Here is a 15,724-nt window from a genome sequence, read left to right as displayed (position 1 = left end):
CGCTCGGCTTTAAGTCGCTCGATAGAACAATTGTTGTTTCGCATCTGCGCTCATCTCGCGCAGTATCGTGAAATCCCTGCGTGATAAATTACCGATTAAATTGATACCATGGATAAAATTTCCCTGTTATTTGGAACGCATCCTTATATTATTTTCTACATGTAAGGTGCTTATAATAGATAATTATATATTTTGTGTGAACGTGAGATGTATACGAATAGTTCGCATGATGTCCATTAAGGATGCATCACTCATTAACATTGAACTTTCAGTACTGATAAAACTTTTTCAAGACACTACCAGAGGGAATTTCCGAGACACTATTATTCTGAAATAAGGCAAGGTTTGCGCTTGATTTTCCTGGCACATGGAATTTTCTAATTGCGACGAAGGAGAGACGGGACGGTCCGCGGAGGGAAAGTATGGTATAAAACTATTACACGATGCTGTTGTCGTTAGCGAACTTTAATATTCACCGTTAGCAGCTTATCAAGTATTTTCCCCGGAAGGGATTATAATTTTGTACGACTTTCGAGCTGCTAATTAAAACTTCCGAGGCGTAGGATCGGCGCTAATGTATTCGCCGACTCGACATCGGTCAGCTAATTACACTATTATATTTGCGCCCCCGGTCGTAGTGTAGACTTGGCGTTTCATCGAATCGATAAAGGATATCCTCTCTAAAGTGCACATGAGAAACAAGAGGAGATTCAATTATCCCAAGACTCCAGAGACACAACGTTCTTGTATTCTCACACGAGTGTGGATGTAGAATACTAGGTCAAACTTTGAAAAATACTCCGCAGGGTGGCGATTAATCGTATCGGAGGTTAACGCGGATACAGCGGGGAAGGAAATGTGTGTGTATGTGTGCAGCTGTGCCGAGCGTGTGTACGTATGTGTGTCGAGTATCTTAGAGTCGACTGGTCCCGCCGTAACTTTTCAAGCGATCTTGCAATTACAGCGGACACACGTATCTCACACTTGTAGCCTCGGAGCGAGGCTCGCGTGGAGCTGCTCTCCAGCACTCCGTCCGTTCAATACGTCGCCTACGGAGCTACGTTATCAGCGACTGACACTACTAACGCGCTGTACCGCACGTCGGGAACACGACGTAGCTCGTCGTCATTGAAATCGGACAGGTAATGTGTTCCATTGTAGTACATAAGTACCTACACGGTCAACCTGCTCGTTACGTCAGCGGGACGCGACGTAACGACGTAAAGTATAATGTCGATAATGGATCGACGATCGGCTTGCGTTTCTCGCACGAAGACCGCTCACAATCCGCGGACAGTCATCGTCCTCGAATTACATTTGAATTCTAAATACTCGGGATTATCTAGCGTACGGCTCCTGGACAGGATCTGGTGGAAGGTTTGGGGTTACATTCAAATTCGTCGCTGCTTCCCGATAGCTCATTGCTTAGTTCGAGGTACACGAGCTGAAAGGCGGAAGATTTAATGAAAAGTCGGAACGGTGCTATTCGATTTCGAGAGAAAGAAGGAGGGAGGGGGGGGAGTAGAAAGAGATAGAGAGACTGTCTTTATCGTCAATTTATCCACGCGATTTGAATGGCGCGACATCGGGCAGAAGGTACCGTACATAAGTACTTAACGTGTTCCCTCGCGATGGCGTGAACGTGTGTCGAATTGCTCGTAACGTTGACAATATTCGAGCCCCTTTTACCAACGTAAACCAGGATGACCGAGAGACGCTATTCCGGACGATGCCGGCCGATATTGTGCTCGAGTGGAGTCGAGTGTCGAGTGGGGTTCGTCTTTAGTTATGGCGCGTTAGTTACGCAATGCTTACTTTGCGATAAATTATGTCACGATGAAAGAACGGAGGTTCCTGGTGGCGCATCCTGTACACGTCGTTCTACGTCGCGAAGTCGGAAGAAAAAAATGTGTTTGCACGCTCGCGAGAATTTCTTTCTCCTTTTCCCCTTCCTCCTCCTCCTTTTCCAACAGTTTTTCTTACTCTTTTGAGTCTGAAAATAAATCGTGAAAAAATACGTGCGTCGGAATGTAATTTTTTGAGAGAAAGAGAGAGGAAGAGAAGTCAGGCTCGATTCCGTTATTATTCTTTAGATTTTTATTAATCCTCTCCTTTTCATTTTATTTCATTTGAATATCGAAGAATCGAGTCACGCACAATCGTGCGTTACTGTGAATTCGAGGAAACAAGTTTATTCAGCCCGCGTCATATTGTGCCCGCCTCGTCCTTTTGGTCGGATTAAACCCGAAAGCTTAGCAGAGAGAGATCGGCAGTTTTTCCAATAATTAGATTTTATTGATTACGCCGCCATTGAATTTGCGCCCGTCAAGAATGACGAGAGAGATCCGAAACAAAGGAGGAGAGGAGGACATCGAAGAGAGAGAGAGAGAGAGAGAACGAGACAGAGAGAGGAAGGACGCACGTTATAATTACCGTATTCTAATGTTGGGTGCGATGCGAATGGCGCGTCAGGACTCGCGCACTTTCTTCTCTTCACGCGGCCGACGTCACACGAGCGATGATGAAAAGGGACCTAAAGAGGAGCACGCACTGGGAATTCACGCGCGGGGAAGGTCGCGCGCGGCCGAACGTCCTCGCGCGTAATTTCCGACGATGAATTACGCGCGATTATTGACACAAGCATATGTCGTTTCGAGTCCGCGCATTATCGACGCGCGCGCGTCGTCCTTTATTAACGACGTTCCTTCGCTAAAGTGCGAGCTGAAGGCCGACGAATTGCCGACGACTTGTTTGCTCAGGCCGCCCGGCCGCTTCTTTCAATACAGCATCAAGCGGGATGTAATCCCTCGATATATGGGGCTCGTTTGTAACTTGTAATCTCTGGCGAAATGCTCGGCATAACTCAGAATTACGGCCCTACTTTCGTCCGAATGTCCGAAACGTGAATGTCAAGAGAGAGAAAGAGGGAGAGAGAGAGAGAGAGAGAAGGAAAAGGCGAGAGCACGATTTAACGTTGATATCTTCATTCGCTTCCGACTGCGAATGGAGATAGCGGCATTTATACAGCGTTTTCGCGACGATCCACGGAATCGATGGGAGAGGAGGAGAAAAATATGATTGTGAAAAAAGGGGGGAAAATAAAATTATTACGCCAATTACCGCGCGATGTACTACAATTGACGTGACTAATCGCGTCGGATCGCGATTCCCGGCCGATTGACGGACGAACGAACGCGGGGTATTCATCGGTGACTCGTATAATGAATTTGCTCATTTTCGAGTGGATAATAACCATTAGCACTTTTGATCTTCGCTGATTGACGCGCGCAAACGCACGAATTAATTATAGCGGCGCGTTATCGAGCCGTTCTTCGGTGTGTGAAACCGGACGCGCTTCGACTTTATCCCGCGACCACTTTATTGGCATTCAATCGTCGCACGGCGAAGTCGATATATCGATTATTCGTGAGCAGCGGCACGCGGCTAAATTAGACCTCGGTATCTGAGATGCTCGACGTCCGACGTCCTTTTTCTCGCGTCGGCAGCAGCTATAACGGAACTATAGTCGGCCCGCTCGGAATTATCCCGACTGCGCTCAACCGATACGCGTGTAATTGTTATTACAAAAACGCTTTGTCAATTACGCCGCAGCTGACGGCACTTTCGTTAATTGATCGCGCTATTAACTTCATATCGGATTTTATATTCGATTAATGCGTCGATGAGTGGACGGTCTTATGTCGTCGTCACGTTGAAGAGCTAGGATCCGTGTAACGTTTGACGTTGAATGTGATTGAATTATTTTTTGAATAACTATAACAGTATTTCTTGCCGAACCGTGTTCCTTGATGGAATCTTCTTGGCTCAGTCCGCCGGATTTCGACGTAACGTTCACGGCTGAGTGGGATAAAAGGAGAGGCGCACGGATTAAATTGGATACTTTTTACGTTTTCGCGAGAGAAGAGTTGGGAGAACGAGATGCAGAAGAAATGAATTCCGACAGTTAAAATTCTTAAAGAAGTTTTGTTGCGTTACGACTTTCGTGCGTCGGCTTTTACAGGCCGTCCCTTACAATTTTTTTGAATTTATACAGAAATTATGAAAAAAGTAAAAGCACTGGAATTACATTATTTTATATATTTATTGTATATTTTTACACATGTTATCCTTAGTCTCTTACGTTTATCTTTTAAATTAAAAAAATTTTACTATGTATGTTGCTCCATTATTATGTAGAAAGGGATTCTCTGACTTTTTTTGATCATTTTAAACAAACAAACCAGAAAAAAAGGGGGAAAATCAGTCACCGGCAGCTCCAACTGTATTTCGAGAAATGATATTTCATAGAAAAATTCATGTATATCGCTCGAAAGACCGGTAAACTTAGGTATCTCGGTTCACCAAATCTAACTAATTTTAACTTCTTACGTGGTTCAATGACAAAAGATAAAAATTGGCAGGAGATAATCAAAGTGACTTGGAAAGTTCGCACTATAAAACAGCATTGTCGAATAAATTACTCGCCGCTCATTTGTTGCTTTAATATGCGCAAGGAGAAACTTCAACAAATCTTCAGCACCACGAGAACTCAAACGACGCTAATAAACAGAGCCGAACGCATTCACAAATAGAAACTGTTGCTTCAACTCTAACTACCGTGCACAGTAGACGGAAATTCATGTACTATCCGGCAGGGTTTAACGGTACTTTAACAGCCGAGAAACACGGGTATGTCGATTTACCGTACCCAGGTCAGTTTTGGCGAGTTCCTCTATAAGTTTCGTTTCGACGCACTAATTCCCGATGGCTAATTTTTAATAATAGGCTGATACTCGATTTGAACCGATATTAGCCTATTTTTAAGAGACAAAAGTTTTCCCTTGCGTGTGTGTCGTGTTACGGTAAGGACAATACGAAAGGATTCATTCGAGGAGCGTGAGCTCACGCGTGGAATTCCGCGTGACAGAGACACGGGTTGCACGCGACGGCAGCCCGTACGTTCGATCTTGCTGCCGTTCCCTCTGCGGGATCAATTATCACTCCATTCCCTCGAAATTACCGTTAATGCCTGCGCCTGTCGGATTATAGCGCGCGCGAATTTCCAAAAAAAGCGCAAAACTTCACCGGGGCTGCGCCGGCATAAGCGGCTTAGCAGCGCGTGCCTGTGCCAGCTGGTCTAATCGATCTATCGAAAACCCATCTCCCCGTGTGGTATCGCGTATAGAGAAGCGCAGAAGGCATTAATCCCATAAATACCGAAATTATACGCGCGGTGAGAGCGGGCTCTCGTCGGGGCGGAACGGGAAGGTAAGATGTAGATCCGACGTTACACGTAAATTTTCCCCCGCGACGGACACTCGCCCTTCGTGCCGTTGTAAATCGCGCGTCGTACGTGCGTCGGCTTACCGATGAGATGCAAGCGAAATATTTGCAATAATCTTTCTCGCATAATGTCGGGGATGAAATTGTGATTTAAGAAGGTGCGGCTCTCTGGAACGAGGGAGACTAAAATTACGATTGCAATTATTTTAAGGACAACCGTCGGGAATATAAATGAATTCTTTCATACATTTAGAATTGTATTTTGAAATTATGAATGCGTAAAGTTTTACGTATAAGTGAACGTAACACTAATCTTTCTTTGGATGAATTTTGATAAATTGTTTTTTCATTTGTACTGACGTATCGTATTGTAGAGACATGCTTTTTTTCCGTGTGAAATTAAATCCTAAAATGGATTGGGCGTGCAAATGCTTTTTCATTCGTTCATACAAAACTCTATGGTATATTGAATCGTGTGACTTTATTACTCTAATAAAGACGCTAGATGCGCGAAATCGTCAAGCGGGAATATTTTTCTGCCGTATGCTCGTTCACGTGCATTCACTTACGGAAAGATTCCCCGTGCGCGACGAATAGAAGCAAATAGCAGCAAATTGCAGCCAGCATCGAATGAGGAACCCCTTTGAATGCGTGTTCTCTGTTTTCAAAAGGGGACACGTCGGATTTCTTAGGCAGTGCGCCATTTGACCTCTATGAAAAGGTAGTTCGGAATGTAAAATAAAAACTGCGCGGCTTTAATTCGCGGAAAAATGCACGTTATATCGAAGCGTGAGGAGAAAGCTTTAAATGCGCGTTCCGTAAAGGTAATAAACCTTGCATAATAAATAAGAAAGTGACATATCACGCTTTTCGTTTTCCGTTTCTCTTCTATTTACAAACACGCGCGGTGCGTTTTAGTTCCTGAAAAAGACGACTCGTTAAAATGCTAAATGTCAGTAATAAGGTCGGAATCGCGCTAAGACCGTGCCAGTACTCAGTAGCATAAAAAATTGCATACTTTAAAATGACAAATTGGGCCATTTCCCACGTTGAGTAAAATAATTGCGCGGTATTATTATCTGACAATGTTTCTTGTGCTTTATTTTACCTCCAAGATAATAAACGTTTGAAGCCCCTTATATATGTAAAGGTTCATATTATATACGAGGAATTATAACAGCTAATCTTGTACAAAGAAGATGGGACGATTAATATGTATTCTTTATATATTATTCAATTTTATTCAAACTTTTTGTACATAAAATCTTTTTTATGTTATTTATATCGCCAGATTCTAAATCTGTGCGTAAAAGTGCGGAATTTTTAGTTTCAGCGGTTTCTATTGACATAACAGTCGGCATCTCACGGAGAAACGTGTAGTTTATGTGAACGTCGAATAAACGCCTGTACGATACCGACTTGATAGTAAAAGATCCTTCAATCTCTCGTTGAATTGTAACAGTGAAAGGAAATTTTATCCGACTTGCCAATGAATTGCTGTTATATATATATATATATATGTATATTATATATTCTAATATAATTTTTTAAATAAGAGATATAAATTCTATCTTGGTTATTTTTATTAATTTAATGATAAAAATGTATAAGTGTAGATAAAATATATTATAAAGCTTATTAGACAACATCATAGGATATAATATAAAAAATACTGTTTATTGATAAGAAAATAATGAAACATGAACATGTACATTTTCATATTGCTTGCGGTAACAATGGGTGAGTTTGTAACACAGTTTGTCATAGCACTGAGGTCTGCGGTATTTCTTATCAGACCAGAATTACTTAGAATTCCTCCGAGCGACAAGTGACGTTTCAATCATGGAGCATTGTATCCTTTTTTCCAGATCGTATCTTTCAAATAAGAACCGATTGTAGGATCGTTGTGCATTTCTTCCGCGATACTCTTAAATCCGAGCTGACTAGCTAGCATGTATTTACACTCGACGTCTGTTAATTCACGCACCAGAGCTCTTATATTGTTCGTCATGGAATGATTCATATTCTTTTCCAATCTGTACCTATAAGAATAACGAAACGTATTCACACATACACAATTTAAGGAAATGATTTATATATATAAAACGTGTTGAAAAACAATATATAGATCGCACTTTAAACCCACCTGCGTGTACAATCTTGCACAATCGCAGGCGTCAGGCTGTTTACCGTCATGAACTCTTTAAGATATTTTATATCTCCTCCGAGGACGCAGTGATGATAAATGAGATTCGCCCAATCCACATGGTAGTTATAAGCGCGTATAACGATGAGTGTCTGAGGAAAGTTCAAGATTTGCGACGATATCCTGTCCAAATCGTCGCCTTTCAGATTTAGGAGGCAAATCGCTTGCTGATTTTGCGGCACTGCGTTCAACAGTGCGATTTGAAGGGCGACGAGTTGAGCCTGATGAGAGCACCGACTAGCGAGATTTAATTTGTTATCCTAGAAGCAAAATATATCGTTTCCGGTGATGATTTTTAATCGAAACAAATATGTCGCGTATGCGATCTCAGTGTTCTACCTGCAAGTAATATTGCGTGGCATGAGTAAAGTTAGTCACAACTAATTGCAGTTGCTTTTGGACGTTATCATTTCGAGTCAATTTGACTTCCGCGGGAACATCGGTCATGCTTCTTCCACACTCCTTCGACGCATCGGAAATCAGCTTTGTAATTATTTCCTTCGCTTCATTTTCCCACATGAGCGCGATCTCATAATACAAACGAAAATGGAGCGCCACCAACGTAAACAGCTCTTTATCTTCCGGACTCTGACGCTTCAAGAATTCCAGCAGTGCCATTTTTAGACCCGGTATCTTCACGATTGTAAAAAAAATATATTCAATTAATTAATCGGTTAATTAAAAGTACACGTTTAGTTGATGTACTTATCGCTCGGGCGAGAATACCTTGTCCAAACCTTTTCCCAGTAGGAACTCGAAATGATCATTTTCTTTCAAGATTTGAAATATGTAATTCATCTCGGTAAATCGGCCAACGCCGGTTACTAGACGCACCTAATGATGCAGAGGGAAATTTAAACGAATTATTGAATGTTGAGAATGATTAACAGCTCAATAAAAAGGCAATTGACATACCAATAATGCCCAATGTTTCAAGATTTGTAACGTGTTCGCGAGGTTTTGACACTTTCGTAATACGGACGCTATTCCTTCCATGTTGCAGGAAGCCGTGAAGCAATCATGGGATCTTATCAATAATTCCACTATTGTTTTCAACGTTGATACTATAACGTGAAAATATGCAGAAATAAAGCATGAGTATTGATCCATTTTAAGAAATCAATCGTTAATGAATATTAACTATGAAGAAAACAGGCAAATTACCATTTTTTTTCTCATCATGAGAACTAACGTATCTCCCTAGCAATGACTGTGCTGCCTGTAGCAATTTTAAACCTAATAACGAGGTATCGCTGCAAAGCTCCATTATTAAGTGGAAATGTGTATTTATAGGATATCCCCACATAGAGATAAAGTCTTCTGATCCATCTTGTAATTAAATTAACGGTGTCGTTATTTTCACATTGAAACAATTATACTAGATACACGAGAAGTGCACGCAGTGGTTTTCACAGTTACCTTCTATGGCGCGAGTAATGTGCACGATGATATTTTCAGTGAGGAATATCGCAACATCTTCCGTCTTGATCTTGTAAGACGTTATTATGTTATTAGCGATCTCACATTTATTCTCGACATGACTTTCCGTAATATCTTGTAGGAACTTGATAGGATTGTTCAGCATCAGCAGTGATTGATAAGTCTTTTTCAGACGCACAGCGAGCTTATAACATGAAATAATTCTCGTACATATCGTATTTCCATGTTGAAGAGTTTCCGATAATTTTTCCAAGGTTGAAATATATTCCATTTGGTGTTGGTGGCTGCTGATAACCTTTGAATCATTCGATTTACTGGCTTCCCCAATTGAATTTACTGGAAACATTAAAGATTAAATAATCTTAAAACGACAAGTCAATATAATTCTATTTACAAATTAATACAGCAGAATCGTAAAAAATTTTCATATGGGAAAATATCGATGTTAGAAAAAGAATACGAAAAAGCATACGAGATGATGATGAGGATAACCTCTGCAGGCCACGATTGCGTAAAGTGCCATGTTTTTGTTGTTTGCTTTTAGCTTCTTCTAAGAAACTCCTTTGCTGTGCGGTCAACTTTGCCGGTGAAATTTCACCCTCCGCTAAACTTAGGCACAGCATTAATATTTGTAAATCCTACATATACAGAACAAACGCGTTTTTTGTTTTTAATATTCAGTTCACATATATTTCTGTAAATTATTAAGATGAACAAATGATTCTTACTTTATGGTTGTAATTAAAAATCACGCTTATTCGTAAAGCAATATCCAATTGGCCCAATTCAATCAGTCGATTGATTAAAATTTCCGCGGAATCCTTTTCATTTTCGTCGTCCAGTGAGCAAGCCACTTCCAATTTGTCCAGGCCGGAGAGTAATTCGGTTTTTAATTTATTAAAAATGTTATTATTACAATCGAACTGTATATTTTCAGGCCCGGCCAAGATACATGATTTCCACATGGCCATCTCCAGTGTATCGATGGTTTGTCGCTCGATTTCGGTATTTTTCAAAGTCTCATAGGCTAACTTTAAAACCTCGTATCTATGTAAAACGATCGGTATTCGTGTTATTTAAATCGAAATGTCAACATACTGAGTTGTATCAAAATTTATTTACCTCTCTTTGTGCGATATAACTTTCTCGGCATGTCCGACAAAAAATTCGACCGCCACTTGAGGAGGAACGTTGTACTTATTGAAATCCTGAGCGCACTGCATCCAGAATGCAGAATTTACTTGGCCATCTCTATTTATGGATTCTTTAAAATTTTTCCGGGACTGAAAATAATGTCACACTTATGGAAACAATACATGCTTTCAACGTGACACATTTCTCGAAACATCTTTTTTTATTATTACTTGCGCTAATATGATTTCAGATGCGTGCAATCCAGCGGTGCACGACAATTCCAAGGCAGTGCTATAATTCTCGATCGCCACTAAATTGCTGATGCATCTCTGAATTTCCGTGTCAAAATTATACACATTATCGACTACGACGACAGCGGCAAAATTTAACGTCACGTCGGTTTTCTGTAAGATTCTCGTTATATCCAACAAACATTGAAAATCCGGTATCTTAACTGCAATGTATGACAACAATTTCATGAGTTATCCAGTAATGACCGTCTGGCAAAGTTAAGATTCCGATTGCAATTAAATTGTGCATATTTTACCGGGTAAGTCCGTAGAAAAATTACACTTAATTAATGTTTCGAGGAGCTTTACACGTAACGGTGTACTCTGAAAGCCATAGCCGAGCGCTGTAACAATGCATTTGGTGGCAACGATCGCGACCCAATACAAGTTCTTGAAGTATGTCAAATCGACACTCGACCAGTCCATAATCCTCTGAAAAACGACCAAGTGGCAATGTTTAAGATCATATAGTATGTTAGAATTGTTTCCTTCCCTGATCGTATCTACATACATTGCATTTAAGTGAGGAACATTGCGACTTGAATTCCGACAAGTGCTGTTGACTCTCCTTAAATTCGCCGTAAGTGATTGCCTGTGCCAGAAACTCGAAGAACGGGTTCAAAACGCTGTCCTGCGATATATTATTGTTAGTTACACTAAAAAATGATGTTTATTTCGTTGCTGTCGTAATACAGATATTAACTTACGGGCATGAAAATCTTATAAGCTCTGTTAAGCGTCTTGGTGTAACCAAACTGAATCATTTTACTCAGCAATTCTGCTACTTTATTGGCAGGCCATATTTGTTGCTCCAGACATTCTTCGTAATCGAGGAGTACGTCATCCCTCCCTGTTGATATCACCATCCAACAATAACAATACGCCGCTACTGAGGATGGCTGTAACAAAAACACTTTTCAAGTTATGACAATGGAAAATTAATCCAATGTTGGGTAAATTAATTTTTATTTTTAACTAAAAGTTAATAGCCTATAAAATTATCTTAGTTAAGTTAAAAGTTATTAACTTTTTAACTTAACTTTTAACCGAGTAACTAGTTATTACCCAACCTTGATAAAAATCTAACTTATCGCTGAGTTGTTTAAATTGAAAACCTCGTAACACGTAGCCAAGATAGTCAGTATGGGATTGAGAGTCGAACGAGACGCATTGATCAAATTTCCAGGCGGGTCTTGACTTTGGTGACAATTTAGTATAGTTAACCATAAATCATTGTCCTTAAAAGACGAAAGGTGACTGCCAGTGGCATGTTCTGCATCAGTTGCCTCGGGGTTGTTTATGTCAGTCCCAGATACAGTTGACGTTGGAGAATCCTAGAGGACACCATAGAAATGTTTCTTACAGTTACAATCGTTTTCGTACAAAAATTACGATAATTAACAAATAATAACGATCGTACATTTTGCTCCGGTTTGTTGTACAACGAGTGCCTTGAGTCGCGTGATTTCAGTTTCAGTTCGTTACATGGTTGGGCTTTACTGAGCTTGCTGTTGCTCAAGCACGTTAGCAAATGTTCCCGTATGCTTGCGTTGTCAAACAACTTGGCGTTTTCTAATACCTATCGTGCGATTCCAATTATTTGATCGATAATGTACTTTTGATCAGCGTTTATTTTCTGCACACGTACCTGTTTCGTGGGGTAAGCGAATATTTGGCTGACTGTGACGAACTCGAACCATAAATCATGATTTGCTAAATATTTCAGTAATATACTGGGCAGTGTGCTATTGTGAACACGCGCGAAGCGTACAATAATGTCCCATGTTCTCAATGCTTCAACAAATTGTATATCATCGCTCGTCAAAGTATCATCTAGCAAATGTTTTTGGAAACTTTGCTCTAGATAAGACATCACAGACTTCAAATCGTGTAGATTCTTATATATTACATTTTCTAATAAATTTCCTATAATAAAAAGTATGTCTTATTTATTTGTATTTCCATATAGACGAATATCGTACGCGCCAACTCGGTGCGTCTCACCTATTGAAATGTTTAGTTGCTCCTGCACATATTTCGCCACAGTAACGTACAATCGTAAATTGCTCGAATCAACTCCCAGCAATTCAATAAAGGCGATGCAACCACACACGATATCAGACTTGTCTAAATTTTTCAAAGCAAGAATATGCGCGTATAAGGCCGCTTTGGATTTCCTAAAATTATTTTCATCGTTAACACCGCAGCGAAGCAAAGATTTTCATCGTGCGTACGAACCTTTGGGAAGAGACGTTTCCGAGTAATTTAGCTTGAGCGTGTTTTAAACTATGCACAGCCATGTTTGGTCTGCCTTCTTTTAGATAATAGCCGTACGTTAGCGTTTCTTCATACCCATATTTCTTAATAAGATTCTCGCTGGCAAAAGTGGGCATGGGTTCACTTCTGAAACGCCATTTGAACAAGAGTTTCGTGTTCAGATTTTTATAGCCGTCCAATAATTCGTACACTGTAATTTCAGTTTTCTTGGGTCGGTCTTCGATGATGTATTGCAGAGCAGGTGCGCGTGTCAGTGTATGCTGAAGAACTTCCTGAGGAATAATATGTGCGTTGACACTTAAACCATCCGGATTTGCAAATGTGTCTCTTATTAACCTATTTTCAACAAAACTGTTCGTTTCGTTGCATAACATGTTCCTTCTTCGCCACAGTTGCAAAAATATCAGTGCGAAGCTTATCAAATAATTCGCTTTCAGATAGTCGGCCAAGTCATCGGAGATGTAATCAATTGATTTAACGATGCCACGTATTAACACATCTTCGTGACAATTTTGAGTATTACACATGTCGGTCAATACATCGTATAATTCGGCAAATTTTGAGTTCTCTTCTGGAGTATGGCACTTCTGCGCGCAATGTGTAAGGCACAACTGTCGATCAACGGTCTGCAGAAATTCCGTTTTATGAATATTACAGGAAGCTAGCGGTAAAACCGTTTCACTAAGTTCTTCCAATGTAATACCGGAACTAAAAAAGCGACTTAATATTAATTTCAAATCATCCTCTTCTTTTTTTATACATACTCCATATCTAAAATCACAAATTCACATGATTAGTTAGAGCATTATTATTATTATTGACATAAGACACACGTACGTTGAATATTGTTACGTACCTACATAAATGATTTTTTACTAAATCTTTTACAAGATCACTAGCATTTGACGAATCTATACATTCAATCATGTCGGTTGTAATGTTGAGATTCACAAATAATGATTTTAAGCTTCGATCAATCTGATCTGAATTTTGCAAGGCATCAGGATGATATCTCGTGTCAATCCACAACTTCAGTTCGTTGACTTTATTATTAGATAATAAATAATTCCATAAGGTAGTACTCGAGACGTTTTCCAAGATGTTTGGATTACTTAGAGAAAAGTATAGTTCAGTGCATAAGGCTTGTTTGATATTTTGTGGTAACTTCATTACATCATCTATACATATACAAGAACTTAATCCATTTTGGGCCCTGCAACTGTGAAACGCCTTTCATCAATTTTTATCTTATTGAATGATACGTATCTTGTAATCTTATTTACTCACTTGTATTTTTCTTCATACTGTGTAATACATTTAATAATATTCCAAGCTGCGATGTGTTCAGCTTCGAAACCGTTAATCTTCATCATGTACTCGCACAAATAGTTTCTCAAAAGTGGATTCCTGCTCTTTGTAGAAACAGCGAAAATATATTCTACAGGATTTTTTCCCTGTGAAAAGAATTCACATTTATATATTTTTATATTACCATCATGCTTATCTGTTTATTATCTGACATGAGAAGTTACATGCTGTTAATGTTGCAAGTTGTTTTTACCAGTAACTGTTTAATCAAGGCTTTGTATTTATTGATTGTAACTGTAGGAGTAACATAATCATATTTTTTTGGTAATAATAACAAGTATAATCATTACTTTTATGGTTAATTGCAACAGTAGAGTACATATACTTGGGCAGCATCAAATCGTCAAGAAAATACTTTTTAAAATTTCATGGAAAAAAGTAATGGAGGTTATAGCAACTCATTGCTATCTAAATAACAATAATAGTAAAAAGATATTTTTCAAAATGTAACATTAATGACAAGTTCTCCTAATAAGTAACGAGTAATGAATAACAGCATGTTACTGTTAAAAAGTAATTCTTTCCATCCTGTAATGAGATGTTCTTTCGATAGGTAACGAATAACAAGTAACAGCATGTCATGTTTAAAAAGTAACTCTTTTCTGTATTATACACTTATTATTCCATATACACATGTAGTACAATTCAATACAAGTAACTTACTATATTTTTTAGAATATGTGAGGCTCTGTAAACTTGTTTTTTATTTAAGAGCTCATTGATCCAAATTTCTACTTCCTTATTGAAGTAAATGCACGCTTGATCCAAATTACATTGCCTTCTGTACGCAAGGCACTTATAAGCTAACTTTATGTGAGTTCCCTTAGCAGAAGCTTCTCTGACAAGTTCTCTGTCTCCCAGAATACGCCAGCCAGACCATATCGCAGCTGGTTCTCCAGTTAGACATTCCACAGGAATACTTCCAATGGTTTTTTTCTCAGACATTTTTGGGTATGATGTAACAACATATGCAAAATATACACAGTTTTCACATGAGATTATTGAGATTCACTGATATTTTAATCAAATTTCATCACACTTCGCTTCAATTTCACAAAATATTTTTTAGGTATATAATTAAATTATATATTTTTGTAAGTCAAATGTGTGTTACAAAACAATTACTGTATCCATTTTCTTTGTTACACATGGTAAATACACAACACTACATCAAAGATAAGTTGAATAAAATAAAGCACTATGTAGAAAATAACGCAATTATCATCAGTATATAATATTCACATTTATATAATCAAGTACAATTAATGATTATATATTATAGGAATTTTATACTTTTACTTCGGGTGTCACATTTCGGATTTACATTTTATTTTCTCAATCTTGTGTCTATGGAAATAACCTGCTTTTACTGCGCTTTCCAGAACAGAGAATACTGAGGGCGCTGAGAATCATCGCGTCTGCGCATTAATGTTCTATATTGCGAGCTGTCATCATGAAACGTAACTGTGGAACTACGTAGCTATGTCTGCAATTTTCTCAATGGGTAACACATCATATTTATGGTTCTGTTTTATGCTGTGTCGATAATTTCCAATTATGACATTTAAGTCACAAGAGCTGCTACGTAGGAAAGAGAAAGTTATTTGTCCAGTGAGAAAGCAAAGAATATGAGATTCAAATAATTTTGAAAAAGGCATATTTTTTAGGAAGTTTAATTTTCTGAGACAATATAATAATAAACATTAGTAAAATAGTACCCTGTTAA

General features: G+C 38.9%; 1 protein-coding gene across 1 annotated transcript; it reads right to left on the bottom strand.

Annotated features, from left to right (window-relative positions):
- Nucleotides 1–6,934: 6,934 nt before the first annotated feature.
- On the bottom strand, nt 6,935–15,526 carry LOC106745618 (spatacsin). Its single transcript, XM_014621388.1, has 22 exons — nt 14,662–15,526; nt 13,918–14,084; nt 13,487–13,849; nt 12,592–13,401; nt 12,358–12,530; nt 12,002–12,279; nt 11,774–11,932; nt 11,469–11,687; nt 11,061–11,252; nt 10,865–10,984; nt 10,611–10,785; nt 10,294–10,517; nt 10,052–10,212; nt 9,658–9,976; nt 9,402–9,567; nt 8,909–9,265; nt 8,654–8,818; nt 8,405–8,553; nt 8,216–8,323; nt 7,829–8,122; nt 7,430–7,749; nt 6,935–7,325 (listed from the first exon to the last, which is right to left on the bottom strand). The coding sequence occupies exons 1-22, from the start codon at nt 14,941–14,943 to the stop codon at nt 7,124–7,126; spliced, it is 5,403 nt and encodes a 1,800-aa protein (XP_014476874.1). The 5' UTR covers nt 14,944–15,526; the 3' UTR covers nt 6,935–7,123.
- Between the last annotated feature and the right edge of the window lie 198 nt (nt 15,527–15,724).

This window comes from Dinoponera quadriceps, unplaced genomic scaffold (genome assembly GCF_001313825.1).
Source record: "Dinoponera quadriceps isolate SergipeBrazil2010 unplaced genomic scaffold, ASM131382v1 scaffold1476, whole genome shotgun sequence".
NCBI lineage: Eukaryota > Metazoa > Arthropoda > Insecta > Hymenoptera > Formicidae > Dinoponera > Dinoponera quadriceps.
Note: the sequence above shows the minus strand (reverse complement) of the source record. Positions and strands in the feature narration are given on the sequence as shown.

Bases quoted from the DNA above. Each gene is read 5' to 3' on its own strand.
- LOC106745618 (XM_014621388.1), bottom strand. From the start codon at position 14,943: ATGTCTGAGAAAAAAACCATTGGAAGTATTCCTGTGGAATGTCTAACT. The intron at 8,819-8,908 runs GTAACTGTGAAA...TTTAATTACAAG, and splicing joins CATTACTCGCGCCATAGAAG to ATGGATCAGAAGACTTTATC. The intron at 7,750-7,828 runs GTAGAACACTGA...TTTTGCTTCTAG, and splicing joins CCACGCAATATTACTTGCAG to GATAACAAATTAAATCTCGC.